General features: G+C 43.6%; 1 protein-coding gene across 1 annotated transcript in view; it reads left to right on the top strand.

The window, feature by feature from the left end:
- Positions 1 to 16,056, top strand: part of LOC126334637 (calpain-9-like) — a 977,125-nt gene that overhangs the window by 897,219 nt on the left and 63,850 nt on the right. Inside the window, exons 6-7 of the mRNA XM_049997074.1 lie at positions 1,627 to 1,801; positions 14,629 to 14,873. Coding sequence (XP_049853031.1) covers positions 1,627 to 1,801; positions 14,629 to 14,873 — 420 coding nt within the window. The remainder of the gene's footprint in view (positions 1 to 1,626; positions 1,802 to 14,628; positions 14,874 to 16,056) is intronic.

Raw genomic sequence — 16,056 nt, 5'->3', positions numbered from 1 at the left:
CCAAGAACGCTAAAGATCTTCCCTAGTAGGCCTACAATTTATGAGTGGCATAAATGTATTGTAGAAACATAAAATTACCCGCAAGAACTTCTGTGCGGATACGTTAAATCGATTACATGAGGATGAACATTTCTTGGACAAAATCATCTTTTCTGACGAGACGACTTTTCACTTAAGTTGCAAGGTTAACACACAAAACTGTAGGATTTGGGGCAGTGAAAATCCACATCAAACATTGCCGCATGTTCGTGATAGCCCTAAATTGAACGTTTTTTGTGCATTTAGTAAAAATAAAATGTACAGCTCCATTTTTTCGCCAGATAACTACCAACGAGATAGTGTACGTGGATATGTTACAGCAATTATTGATACCAAGATCGATGAGGATGATCAATAACGAAATGTTTAGTTCATACAAGATGGTGCACCACCAAACTACCTGGCTGACGTCTGGGATTTTCTCAATGACCGCTTTCCAGGTCAATGGATTGGCCGTGATGCACCAATTGCATGGTACCCGCGTTTCCCATACCTGACATCACTCGATTTTTTTCTTATGGGGATTCATCAAGTATATCGTGCTTTTACCAGCTGTGCCGGATTCTCTACGTGAACAAAGAGCAAGAATTGACCCCACCACTGAGCAAGTTACACCTGTAATGCTACAGCGCGTTTCGGAAGAAATTGACTTCCGATGGGATGTGTCCAGGATAGCCAACGCAAGCCACGAACAACATCTAAGAATAGGTCGCACCACTGTCCCATATGCTCTCTCTTTTACTGGCGAACCACTCTTCACTAAAACGATTTTACCGTGTCAAGCACGACACTAGTAATAGTGTATCCGACCATTACTGGTTTCATCTTCCTAATTATCCGAATTAACTTACATTTTTCCATATTTAGGACTAGCTGCCATTCATTACAGCAACTGGAAATTTTATCTAAGTCTTCTTGTATCCTCCTACAGTCTCTCAACGTAGACACCTTACCGTACACCACATCATCAGCAGACAATCGCAGATCGCTCCCATCCTGTTTATTTGTAAAGAAAACAACAGCCGTCATATCACACTTCCCTGGGGCACACCTGACGATACCCTTGTCTCTGATGAACATTGGCCGTCGAGGACAACACACTGCGTTACATTATTTAGGACGTCTTCGACCCACACACACATATCTATGAATTTATTCAATATGCTCGTACCTCCGTTGACAGCTTGCAGTGGAGCACCGTGTCAAATGCTTTTCGGAAATATGCAATCCCTCAGCTGCCCTTCATCCATAGTTCTCAGTCTATCATGTGAGAAAATGGCAAGCTGAGTTTCGCAGGAGCGATACTAAAACCATGTTGATTCGTGGACGTAAGCTTCTCAGTCTCAAGAACATTTATCACATTCAAACTGAGAATATGTTCAAGGATTCTGCAGCAAGCAGAAGTTAGGGGTATTGGTCAGCAATTTTGCGGGTGCGTCCTTTTACCCTTGTTATATACTGGAGTCAGCTGTGCCTTTTTCCAGTCGCTTGGGGCTTGTGGCTGTGCGAGAGAGTCAGAACAAAGAACGCAAGCTAGGTAGTGTGCATTACGAGCCGCCACGGACAGTGTACGCGTGTTTGCCGCAGGCTGTACGGCAGCTACGAGAGCCTGCAGCAGGGCAGCGCGACGCGGGCGCTGCAGGACCTGACGGGCGGCATCGTGCAGAGCTTCGCGCTCTGCTCGCAGGACCGCTACCTCACCTTCCAGGTGCTCAACAGCGCCGTGCCGCGCTCCAGCCTGCTCGTCGCCAGCATCAACCCCGTGAGTACCCGCCGCCGCCCTCTCTGCCTTCACTTCGCAAACGCCTTTTCAGTGTCCTCACTGGTGTACACGGACACTCTGAAGTGCAAGACACTAATCATTTTATCCCTATTGTTTAGAAAACACCGTAGCTGCTTTCGAAAATTACGCTTTAGGAAATACTGCAACCAGCCACAAGCTTTTTTCTTAAATGATTTTATTGTACCATTAATAGTTTCCATCCCGAGGCCAACGTCAGATGGTAGCGTTGACTTCTTTGCAAGTTTTACATTTGCGTCCTAAAATACAGCTTGATTTTTTCCATCGTGTACAGACCCTAAGGATTGATCGATGACAGGATATGCAACATAGAAGGTCTAATGAACTTATATCAGGAGAAGCATGGTTTTCTTGCTAGAGACCATTTATTCAATCATACAGTGTTACAGAGACTGCGGGCTGATACGCGCTGTACCATGCAGCCACTGTTACAGTATGTGTTGAAAATGGTTTCCATGTGCCTCAACTCATGCGTGTACACGCCGTAGCCTGTTCCATCTCATATGTTTACATCTGCCAGGCTGCATCCGAACAGTGTCAAAGGCATCATGAATTCGCTGCTCCAGTCTCTCCATATCTGGAATGGGCTCTACATACACGATACTTTTGAGGTGGCCACAACCACAAATCGCACGGGTTGATACCCGGGGAACGAGCAGGCCGTGCAACTGGACACCCTCATCCGATCCTTTGAGAAGAGAAGCCACCATTGAGATGCGTCCGTACTTTAACGGTGAATTCGTCTGGAGCAACATCATGTAGCAGCCACATAACCCTTAGAATCATCAGTGGCACTTCTTTCAGCAGGGGAGACAAAATCACCCCCAAGAAACACCGATAGTTGGTGCCTGTTAGGTGACGTGGAAGGAGGACTGGTCCCAAAATACGGTCACGAATTATCGCGGCCCACCCATTCCGGCTGCACCGATGCTGGCGATACGCTGGCATCATACCATGGAGGTTCTGCATACTACCCCACAGATAACTGTTATGAAAATTGAAGATACAAATCCGCATAAAGGTGGCCTCATCGGTGAATAGGATGGATGAGTCAAACCCCAGAATCGTGGTTGACTGCAGAAGAAACCGTGAAGAAACTGCTCCAGATGAGTAAAGTCTGTCGCTAGTAGGCCCTGAACACGCTGTGAGTAATAAGGGCTGTAACAATTTCCATGGAGAATGTTCCACACGGTCGTCCGGCTTACCCTGTACTAGCTGGCCAACTACCTGGTACTGACACGGCGCTCCCCTTACACAGTGTCAATCACATTTTCCTCCAAGTCTGATGTCCGAACATTTCGGGTATGTCCTTCCTGGTTTTCTGCTTCCTGAAACGACCCTCTCTCAGATAAACGGCGAAACACAGTTCCAAAAGCCGGCCGGGATGGCCGAGCGGTTCTAGGCGCTACGGTCTGGAGCCGCGCGACCGCTACGGTCGCAGGTTCCAATCCTGCCTCGGGCATGGATGTGTGTGATGTCCTTAGGTTAGTTAGGTTTAAGTAGTTCTCAGTTCTAGGGGATTTATGACCTGAGAAGTTGAGTCCCATAGTGCTCAGAGTTATTTTTTTGAGCAGTTCCAAAACTTGAATGCTGTGATTGTTGTCGGCGGAGACGGCTTACCTGATACAATCCTGCTGTACACCGCCCGTTGCCATTTGCTTTTCCGTAAGTAAACTCCACGTTGGCAAGCTCTCGATTTGAATACGCTGTATCACATCCACCACGAAGCAGTTCTGCAAGAGAAGTGAATCGGACACATTACCAGTTACTGTGGCGGGGGAGTGCCCTAGGGCACGACGTATGAGGAGCAGTGCCACCCTCTAGGAGGCGTACAGTGACTGCGGCCTGTGGCTACGTAGTACAGCGCGTGTTAGACCGCAGTCTGTAACAATGTATGATTGAATAAATCATCTCTAACATGGATGCCATGCTTTTCCAGACATAAGTTCATCGGACCCTTTTTTGTTCCGTATCCTCTCATCGATCAATCCCTAGTGTTTGTACATTGTGGAAAAAATCACCCTAACAAACGGCATGTGACACATAGTTTACAAAAGGTTTTAAATTTGCGTCCCAAAATAGAACAAAGTTTTTCTGATTACTTCGATTTACACTTATATTTGCCCTATACGTTTTGCTTACTTTCTAAAAAAAGCTCTCCTTTACTTTTTTTTTCAATTCATCCTGATCCACGGAGTGAAGTACATACAAGACGGAGGATATATTTGTTTACATTGGATGCTGATTTGATGCGCCAACGAATGTGATCAGATAATTCTTCATAGTACACATAATTTTATAATGACCAATGAAGAATTTTCTCTCTGCTAATTAATTATTATTTCTATCATTCAAATTAGAGGAGTTTTACGAAATTTAGAAGATAAATTTGATTTCTAAATATTAATTGCTCATTCAGTAACAAGTCGGGTTTGTTGTGAATGTGGTTGTATATTTCTAATTTCTCTAACAAATTCATCTGTACTTCTGTTTCGACAAAATTTAATACCTCTAAGTTTTCTTCGAAGCCTATTTCTGAGTTTCCGTGTTGCGCCAAGCAAGTAGCGAAAATTGACTTATTTAGTTTGTTGAACCTGAGAGAATCCATGCGTTCAATCCTAGCAGTTAGGCCAATGTTAAGTTTGGGGCACTGTTGTATTTTAGGTTGCAAATGTCAAACCTTATGTAACTTATGCTCACGAAAACTTTGTTATATTTTAGGACACAAAAGTAAAACTTTCAGACTTCAGCGCTACCGTCTGACAATGGGCTCAGGCCCGAAACTAGTGATGCTACAATAAAATCATTTCAAAATGTGTGGCTGGTTGTCATATTCCGTACAGTGTAATCCAAGACAGTAAATTTAAATTTAATGAAAATATTTTATTGTGTTACCCACTACCTAGGTTTTGCTGTTCTATCGATCAGAAAAATATATTTCCAGGAAACGCTTGCGTTCAGGTGGAAACTATGACTGTAGTAACATATTACTTTTGATCTTTAAACATTGTTTTGAAGACGTTGGTGCCGAAAAGAACATGTGAGCACCATGACACTCATATCAATAATCTAAAAAGAAAGAAAGTCTACTACACACCTAATGCACTCTTCAAACATATCAGTCGATACCTTGAGTTATTTTTCACTTTTACAACGACCTGCTCATATAGCGTAATGCTCACAGCACTAGCTTGCAAAAATGGGAGTTGAGTCAGGCGAGGATCGGAACCGCGTGTCTGGTTGACGACTGTGGCTTGTGCACCAGCCACAATGAGTGTGGTTTTTAGGCGCCTTCCCACCTTCATTTAGGTGAATACTGGGCTGGTCGTCATTTCCTGCCTCAGAAACTGCAACACGCAAATAGCTAAAATTCGATAACACACAGAACAAAGTTTACAGCATCAGACAGCAGGAACGCTCGCCTTGCCTCCATCAGGTTACCCCGACAACTGTGGCATCAAGAAGAGCACTCGGCCACAACGTTAAATAAAATAAAGAGCCAAACTTGAATACAGCTGAGCCCGTAAGTAAACAGTGGCAAAGCTCTAACGAGAAATAGTAGTTCTCGTTATTTACAATATGTAAAACGACATCGCAGTAATGCCGATTATGCAATATTTTTGACAATACTACTTTTTTATTATTTCATGTAGAAATATGTTCCTAATATTCTTGAATTGCATGTGAAAACAGAGAGACTTCCTACATACTTCGACAGACTGTTTTATACAGTTTATATTCTCGCCCAATGTTACCTAAAGGCTTTTACTATGGTTTGGTTGTGTGACTGCGAATCAGCAAGAAGTATGAGAAGCACTACTTCGCGGAGACTTTCACTCATCAGTTTCTGTTACGATATGAATGTCACTTGGTGTTTTAAAGTTCGATTCGATTTCCGGATTTTGCGGCCACCTTGGCGCTGAACGAACGTCATCGTTCACATACGCCATGACAAAAGCGACATTGTGCGAGACGTTTTACTTTTCACTTCCAAACATAGTGTATCAAACGTAGTTTTATCAAACACATTGCTGAAATCAACCAGTGTTAAACTGGTTGCATCCCATCTGTCTATTAACTCTCTAACAAGGAGACGGCACGATCGTGGGGTCGGCGATTTGTCCGAAATTTTGTGTGGTGAAAGAGGACCCCTAACACCTCACGTGGTTAAAATATTAGGACGCACTACCTGGAAAACCCCGGGAAAAATCGATCCAAAGTTTCTTAGGTGGCTTATGAGAATAACATGTTAGTCCATTGCCGAGCCGCCGTCTGGCCTAGATGTTTAGGGCTCGGACTCTTACGTCAGAAATCTCGGGTTATATTCCTCCTCTGGCACCTTTTTTTCCTTGTGTTTCATTTTCTTTTGTTATTCCACCAATTATTCAGAAAGTTTCCCGACCTACATTATCTTTAGCAAATTAGTTACATTATTGAATAAAAATTATTTTCTTCTTGTCCAACAACACAATTCATGGCGGTAGGTTTTCCATTTTCCATTGTAAAGTATATAAGGAGAATCATTGTGTTTTTAATCAGAATAACAAATTCTATTGGGAGACATTCCATTTTTATACATATAATAATTGTAAACAAGAACTGCAGTGGTAATTATCGTAAAAACGAAGAAAGCAATAATTTTTGTGACATCTTGCGCAATATATAAAAGCGAATTTTTTACAATCACAGGGCGCTTGCAATACGTCTGTACAAAAATATGCCCCATTAACATTTACGAAAATGTTTTGAGTTTCTGATAATTTTGAGGCAAATGAGGCATGTTGAATCATGTCTCGGAATATTGGTGAAGATAACTGATGGTGAATTATAGAATTTTTATATAGACTTCCCGGGAATTAATTTCACGATTCTCCTGTAACAATGCGCTGCAATTTTGCAAGCAACAGAAGAATAAAAGTGCCGGAGGAGGAATCGAACCCGAGACCTCTGACGTAAAGGTCCGACGGCTGACCATGTAGGCCAGATGGCGGCTCGGCAGTCGACTAACATTTTATACTCATAAGGCACCTAAGAAACTTTGGATCAATTTTTCTCGCGATATTCCGAGTAGTGCGTCCTAATATTTTAACCACGTGAGGTGTTACGGGTCCTGTTTCACCACACAAAATTTCAGACAAATCCCGGACCCCACGGTCGTGCCGTCCTCCTTGTAAGATCGACGATCATTTCATTAACCTTGTGTTTAGCTGTGGAGTTTCCAAAACCTCTCTCACATTTAAGTGGCAGTAACTTGTAAGTAAGTTGAAAAATGAACTTCAAACCATTTCATATCAATTATATGATGAGAGCCTTTAAGTATATTTATTCTTGGCGAACAGGCTGAATTAAGTTTTTCTTCCCACTCTGTATGAAATTTCATAGTGACGAGAGAGAAACTAAACAAGCCAGTAAGAACCAGAATAACAACTTCAGCTTCGTTTTTCCTTCTTTCTTTATTTATTTATCGTTGGTTCACGCTCCATCATTACATACAACCTCAGAAAAGATTCTCATGAAGTCTTTAGTAATGAGTTTGTAATAATACGTTTTAATAAAATGCGTTTGCAGGAGTGCTGACTTGTGGTGGTGACGACGACCAGTACTTTGTCGCAGCTTGAAATGTGAGTGGCGTCGATAAAAATAATTTAATGCCTTCTGCGGAAATTAGATAAACAGCAACAGACTTTGCTTTTCATATGATGAGACAGTGCAGTGTTCTCCACAGGACTTGAACTACTGACTCGCCGTATGCAATAGAGCAAGCAGGCAAGGGTTTGGTGGTGAGCACATTTTGTGTCATTCTGGTCGACAGTTCCCTATATTCCTCGTAAGGTTAAAGTATTGGATTCCGCTTGAATTCTCTGTCTGTAGAGTCTCGCTTATTCGTATACTGTCATCCGTGGAGCAACAGAGACCTTTTCTGTGACAGAACGTTGAGCATGTGCAGTGCAGTAAGTATGGGAGTGGAGTGCCAAATTTTACGTTACCCTGCATTCCCAGATAACACCAATAAAAACCGGCCACACAGTCACGATTGTCCTTCTTCACCAATGATGCGTTTGAAATTCATTGTCGCCTTGAAATAGCTTCGCAGCAAAAACCTGCAATTATTTATTCACCGAACAGTATGTAGGGGCAGTCAGTGTACACCTGTGAGCTAGGCTGCACGCCTAACAGCTGTGCACGCTTGGTTGCGGGCGAGTCAGTGAGGAAGCTGAAGGCATGCGCGAAGAAACATCGCGACTAAAAATTGAGTACATTAGGAATCACGAATACTATACTATCTCAGACGGAGAAAAGGCTTCTTATAACAATATTTAGTATTAACAGTTTGATGTCTTCTCATAAAGTTGTCAGAAAAAGAAACGTATAGGTATGCGTATTCAGATACAGAGGTATGTAAACAGGCAGAAAACGGTGCTGCGGTTGGCAACGCCTATATAAGACAACAAATGTCTAGCGCAGTTGTTAGATCGGTTACTGCTGCTAAACAGCAGGTTATCAAGAGTCAGAACATGGAGTTATAGTCGGCGCACGAGCGATTGGGCACAGCATCTTCGAGGTAGCGATGAAGTGTGAATTTTCCCGTATGACCATTTCATGAGTGTAGCATGAATATCAGGAACACACTAAAACACCAAATCTGAGACATCGCAGCGGCCCGAAAAAGATCGTGTAAGAACGGGACCAACTACGACAGAAGAGAATTGTTCAGCGTGACAAAAATGCAACCCTTCCGCAAATTACTGCAGATTTCAATGCTGGGTCACCAACAAGTGTCAGCGTGCGAACCATTCAACGAAACATCATCGGTATGGGCTTTCGGAGGCCGAAGGCCCACTCGTGTACCCTTGATGACTGCACGACACAAAGCTATACGCCTCGCCTGGGACCGTCAACACCGACTTTGGACTGTTGATGACAGGAAACATGTTGCCTGGTCGGACGAGTCTCGTTTCGAATTGTGTGAAGTGGATGGGCGTGTAGGGGTATGCAGACAACCTCATGAACCAATCGATGGACCCTGCATGGCAGCAGGGAATGTTCAAGCTGGTGGAGGCTCTGTAATGGCGTGGGGCGTCTGCAGTTAGAGTGATATGGGATTCCTGATACGTCTAAATACGATTCTGACAGATGAAACGTACGTAAGCATCCTGTCTTATCACCTGCATCGATTCGTGTCCATTGTGCATCCCGACGGACTTGGGCAATTCCAGCAGGTCAACGAGACACCCTACACGTCTAGAATTGCTATAGAGTGGCTCCAGGAACACGTTCTGAGTTTAAACACTTCCGCCGACCACCCAAATCGTCAGATATGAACATTATTTAGCATAACTGGGATGCCTTGCAACGTCCTGTCCAGAAGAGATCTCCACGCCCTCTGAAACGTCCCCTTTGAAAAATTTATACACGACTGTGCTTAAACTGACACACAATAGTTTTTAGCGCAACTCAATCTGACTTTCAAAAATCCCTACGAAAGAATGGCCCTGACTAACATTAACCTATACGTTCCACAAATCACTTACCTCACAAAAATCTTCGTTACTCAAGCTACTGCAATACAGCGAGCGCCACTACTACCAGCTAAATAAAAGATTCAAACTACTGAAGGCACTAACTACTGATAGGCATAGTTAGCAAATGAAAGATTTTAATAGAGAAAAAACAATGTATTTACCTCACTAGTCATAATATATATAGCAGTTCATGACACCAATTCTTACAAATTTCAAAACTCCGCCATCTCTCTCCCCACGTCCACCACTGCTGGCGGCTCACCTACAACTGCGCAACGCTACGCGCTGTTAGCATCCAGCTGCCGCAGCTCAACACTTCAATGGCAGACAACAATGCAAACTAAACACAGACTGCGCACAGCACAGCCAGTGATTTTCATACAGAGCGCTACGTGGCGGCGGCGTTACCAATAAAAAATCCTAAACAGCCTACTTACACCTCGTTCTGTTACAGATTTATCAGTAGCCCTACAGAATTCATGGTGTCAGTTCCCTCCAGCACTGTTGTTCTCGAGCCCATGCAATGTCATGTTTCGGCACTTGTGTGTTCTCGCGGGGGCCCTGGTGTATCAGTTTCTTTGGATCTTCAGTTTAAAATAACTGCTGTTAATAAGCGAGTAGATACACGAACACTGTTACAAATTTTAGAGGAAATGAGTCTGAAAAAATCCAGTAATGTGATTAAACAAACCTTAACCAACGCAACACCCAAGGTCAAGTTCAGAGAAAAGCTTTCAGAGGCCTTTGAGATTTAAACCGGAGTGAGACAGGATGACTGACTTTCCTCTACGCTCTTTAACTATGCACTTGATAAGGTGATCAGCGAGTGGCGATGAGAAATGAAAGGAGTGGTAAAACACGAATGGGATGCAAGAAAAAAGAATATGGATGGACTGTCTACCATTCGCAGATGATACTATGATATTTTAGAAGCGATTGGAAGAAGCGGTTAAAAAAATCACGTAATTACAGAGACAAGCGACTAAAGCAGGCGAACAGATCTCTATCGAGAAGACACAGTATATGGTAGAAATCGAGACAGCTCCTAGATGGACGAAAATAGAAGGAGGAAAAATTCAGAAGGTGGAGAGATTTAAACGCCTGTGAGAATGGATAGAAACTGGGCTGACAGAAAAGGAAGCAATATGAGCAGGAATACAGAAAATGAATTTAGCATGCAAATTTACTATGAAGTTCTATGATAATACGAATATTTCTATCAATTTAAAACTGAGACAGGAAGCAGTGATCCGCACTGAAGCTTTACACGCAGAGACTCTCTTAACCTAGTAAGGACAGGGGTACTTAAGAGACTAGAACTGGTGGAACGAAAGGTTCTCAGGAGGATATTGGGACTTCGAAGAACAGAAGATGGTCGGCTTAGAAGACGAGCGATTCAAGAACTGGTACAAAGATAATTTCGGAGGAAAAGGAGGAATGTGTTCTTCAGGCACGTCCTTGGAATGGACCAAGTGAGGTTAACTCAGCAAATAATACAGTTTCTGGTAAACAAGACAACCAGAGTACGCTAGTTCCAAGAGGTACAAAGGTATATGGAAAAAAGAATACAAGAATTAGAGATATACAACAGGGTGATTTGTAAATAAAAAAATGAGGCTTTCATGGGTTTCGAAGACAGAACTGGACCCAGAGCAAAATCATCATGGACAGAAGAAGGAGACTTCAAGGTACGAGAGTGAAAGAATATTGGACAAGGTGAAAGAGCAGTATAAACGAAGATGACATGAATTAACGTGATCCTAAGATGACCAAAACGAAAAAAAGAAGAAACGAAGTCACGTGGTGATTAGGTACTAGAAATGGGTTCGAGAAGAGTCGCATTCCAATCCAGATAGGAATTTGCGGGGTGGTTTCTCTCAGTTACTTTAGGCTGATGGGACCGTACCTTTCAAATGGCCTCGGCCATTCTGGAGTCTTGCTCATGTCGAATTTGAACGTCGCTAATGACATCTTAATGTGCAAGTTTCTGTATATCCGTCCTTGTGCCAGGAGGTCTGGGGGATTACGGCCGTTCACTGTTGTAAGAAATGAAACACCTACAGCCGCCTGTTGACAGTTGATGGTTGGAGAGACATAACAGTTACAGGTAGCCTGCGTAAAGCAGCTGTTGGCCACTGATGCATCGTATATATGGATCGTGATAACACCTTCGGCATCAATTAATGCCTGAAGATGGAGTACTGAAGTGCCGAAACTGGTAGCTACAGAATAAATGAGAGCATAAGAACAGCTGTAGGTATTTCATTTCTTACAATCTTAATGTGCAGTTTATTGCTCCTTCATTGGCTCTCCAAACAGCTCATTTTACTGGTTATTTTATAGTCCATTACATCACACATTATGCTGTTCATTTTACTGCATATTTTATATCTAATGCACTTAAACATAATTTACTTGTTTTCTTTGCTCTTCATCTCGAGTAATTTAATTGTCCAGTGTACCATATACGTCCAAGTGTTTATGCGAACCGTAAATAAACTAATAAATCAGAATTGACGGGACATAAAGCCCTATACGGCCTTCTTGTAGATCCGATTAATTCGCTGGAGAGGTGTTCATATGAAAAGAAGCAAGTAGTACTGTGTCTGGGATCTAGCACATCTACTATATTGTTCTGGTGTGCTTTGAGCGACATTCAGCACCGATGTTACTTGTTTCTGAGGCTTCAAAGAACATTTAATACTATAATGGAAAGAACCGGGTACGAAAAAAAAACATGTTGAAAGGATCCATGTTGTAGTAGTTACGCAGAGATGAAGAGGCTTACACCAGATAGGCTAGAATAGAGAACTGCATCAAATCAGTCTTCGGGCTGAAGAACACAACAGCAATCATAATTTGGTTTGGCAACAATATTCATGAGTGGTGTATAAAGTCTTTGAAAGAAATGCTGCTCGTATGATATCGACTGACCGAACAAACTGATCTGTTGTTCTTGGAAATTCGAACAAATAGCCCAAAGATGCACACACGGTCTGTGTACACACATCACAAAAAGTTTTGCGTCACCCCGGTTCCCAGAACTCCTGAAGATAGATGTTGACTGTGGATATTGTTTCACAGACGCAGTCTCTTTGAATGTTCAGAGATGTCACTAAACCCGCCCAAAGATGTAAACAACCATGCATGAGCAGCGCCCGACAGTCGATCAGTTCCAGTCATTCCATCAGGAAGGTGGTACACGGCTGGTGTTGTCTGTAGTTCAACCGTGCCTAGACAGTCAATACCAAAGTTCGATTGCGTCCGCATTGTTACTTTGTGCCAGGAAGGGCTCTCAACAAGGGAAGTGTCGAGGCGTCTCGGAGTGAACCAAAGCGTGGTTGTTCGGACATGGGGGAGATACAGAGAGACAGGAACTGTCAATGACATGCCTCGCTCAGGCCGCCCAAGGGCACATATATTATGTAAGCTAGTAAAAATAGTCATAAATAACCCATAACAATTGAGAAGAACAGCCATGTCCATCCCTACAACACTAGAGGGGAAAATGTCCTTTATTATCTGTTATTAAAGCGGTCAGTGGCTCAGAAAGGACTTCAAATATTCAACAACAAAAATTTTTGATCAATTGCCCAGTAACATAAAATGATTTACAGGAGCAGAAAAGTTTTAAATTTAAATTGAAACCATTTCACATGGGCAGTTAACTGTCAGCCAGTTTAGAGAAATAATCTAGTTGTTAAGTGTACACTACTGGCTATTAAAATTGCTACACCAAGAAGAAATGCAGATGATAAACGGGTATTCATTTGACAAATATATTATACTAGAACTGACATTTGATTATATTTTCACGCAATTTGGGTGCATAGATCTTCAGAAATCAGTACCCAGAACAGCCACCTCTGGCTGTAATAACGACCTTGATACGCCTGGGCATTGAGTCAAACAGAGCTTGGATGGCGTGTACATGCAGCTTCAACACGATACCACAGTTCATGAAGAGTAGTGACTGGCGTATTGTGACGAGCCAGTTGCTCGGTCACCATTGACCAGACGTAATCAGTAAGTGAGATATCTGGAGAATGTGCTGCCCAGGGCAGCAGACGAACATTTTCTGTATCCAGGAAGGCCCGTACAGGACCTGCAACATACCGTCGTGCATTATCCGCCTGAAATGTAGGGTTTCGCAGGAATCGAATGAAGAGTAGAGCCACGGGTCGTAACACGTCTGAAATGTAACGTCCACTGTTCAAAGTGCCGTCAACGTGAACAAGAGGTGACCGAGACGTGTAACCAATGGCACCCCATACCATCACGCTGGGTGATACACCAGTATGGCGATGACGAATACGCGCTTCCAATGTGTGTTTACCACGATGTCGCAAAACACGGATTCGACCATCGTGATGCTGTAAAGAGAACCAGGATTCATCCGAAAAATGACGTTCTGCCATTCGTACACCCAGGTTCGTCGTCGAGTAGACCATAGCAGGCGCTCCTGTCTGTGATGCAGCGTCTAGGGTAACCGCAGCCATGGTCTCCGAGCTGATAGTCCATACTGCTGCAAACGTCGTCGAACTGTTCGTGCAGATGGTTGTTGTCTTGTACACGTCCCCATCTGTTGACTCAGGGATCAAGACATGGCTGCACGATCCGTTACAGCCATGCGGATAAGATGCCTGTCATCTCTACTGCTAGTGATACGAAGCCGTTTGAATCCAGCACGACGTTCCGTATTACCCTCCTGAACCTACTGATTCCATATTCTGCTAACAGTCATTGTATCTCGGCCAACGCGAGCAGAAATATCGCGATACGATAAACCGCAATCACGACGACGTTTCACCAGGCAACGCCGGTCAGCTGCTGTTTTTGTATGAGAAATCTGTTGGAAACTTTCCTCATGTCAGCACTTTGTAGGTGTCGCCACCGGCGCCAACTCTGTGTGAATGCTCTGAGAAGTTAATCGTTTGCATATCAAGGCATCTCCTTCGTGTCGTTAAAATTTCGCGCCTGTAGCACGATATCTTCGTGGTGTAGCAATTTTAATGGCCAATAGTGTAGTTGCATGAGTTGGATTAAAAAATTAAAGTGTTCATTATTGTTAACATAAATCGTGTATGCATGTCCTGTAAACTGATGCGATACACATAATTTGATGAAAGAGTGATTTAAAAGATCTCTGGAACTAATTGACCTCTCTAACTTGTAAGCACAGTGAGTTGTTGTGTGTTGGGAGTACGTAGATGTCTGTATGTAGTGTACAGGAGGAACGCGAGATGACAGAGTGAGGATGTGCAGGAGAAGGAGAGCCGGCGGCAGCTGCGGCTGCGCAACGGGCTGGTGACGCAGCACGCGTACAGCGTGACGGGGCTGGCGCGCGTGCGCGGGCCGCTGGGCGAGACGCCGCTGGTGCGCCTGCGCAACCCGTGGGGGCGCGGCGAGTGGACGGGGCCCTGGAGCGAGCGCTCCTGGGAGTGGGACGGCCTCTCCGAGCGCGACAAGGAGCTGCTCTCCGTGCGCGTGCGCAACGACGGCGAGTTCTGGTCAGTGCTCGCTGCCTCCACCTGCGCCCACCACATTCACACAACACAAGAATCTAGAGCGTGTGTGTGTGTGTCTGTGTGAATCTATGGGTGTTGTTGTTGTTCTGGTCTTCAGTCCTGACACTCGTTTGATGCTCCTCTCCATGCTACTCCATCCTGTGCAAGCTTCTTCATCTCCCAGTACCTACTGCAGTCTACATCCTTCTGAACCTGCTTAGCGTATTCATCTTTTGGTCTCCCTCTTCAATTCTTACCCTCCACGCTGCCCTCCAGTACTAAATTGGTGGTCCCTTGATGCCTCAGAACATGTCCTACCAACCGATCCATTCTTCTAGTCAAGTTGTGCGACAAACTCCTCCCCAATTTTGTTCAATACCTCCTCATTACTTAAGTGATCTACCCATCTAATCTTCACCATCCTTCTGCAGCACCACATTTCGAAACCTTCTATTCTCTTCGTGTTCAAACTATTTATCGTCCATGTTTCACTTCCATACATGGCTACACTCCATACAAATACTTTCAGAAACGACTTCCTGACTATTAAATCAATACTTGAGGTTAAAAAATTTCTCTTCTTCAGAAGTGCTTTCCTTGCCATTGCCAGTCTGCATTTGATATATTCTCGACATCGACCATCATCAGTTATTTTGCTCCCAAAATAGCAAAACTCATTTACTACTTTAACCGTCTCATTTCCTAATCTAATTCCCTCAGCGTCACCCGACTTAATTTGACTACATTCCATGATCCTCGTTTTGCTTTTATTGATGTTCATCTTATACCCTCCTCTCAATACGCTGTACATTCCGTTCAACTGCTCTTCCAAGTCCTTTGCTGACTCTGACAGAATTACTATGCCATCGGCGAACTCAAAGTTTTTATTTCTTCTCCATGGATTTTAATACCTACTCCGAACTTTTCTTTTGTGTCCTTTATTGCTTGCTCAATATACAGATTGAATAGCTTCGGGGAGAGCCTACAACCCTGTCTCACTCCCTTCCCAACCACTGCTTCCCTTTCATGTCCCTCGACTCTTGTAACTGCCATCTGGTTTCTGTACAAATTGTAAATACCCTTTCGCTCTCTGTATTTCACCCCTGCCACCTTCAGAACTTGAAAGAGAGTTTTCCAATCAACATTGTCAAAAGCTTTCTCTAAGTCTACAAATGCTAGAAACGTA

This window comes from Schistocerca gregaria, chromosome 2 (assembly GCF_023897955.1).
Source record: "Schistocerca gregaria isolate iqSchGreg1 chromosome 2, iqSchGreg1.2, whole genome shotgun sequence".
Lineage (NCBI taxonomy): Eukaryota > Metazoa > Arthropoda > Insecta > Orthoptera > Acrididae > Schistocerca > Schistocerca gregaria.
The sequence above is the reverse complement of the archived record's forward strand: the minus strand, read 5'-3'. Positions and strand labels throughout refer to the sequence as shown.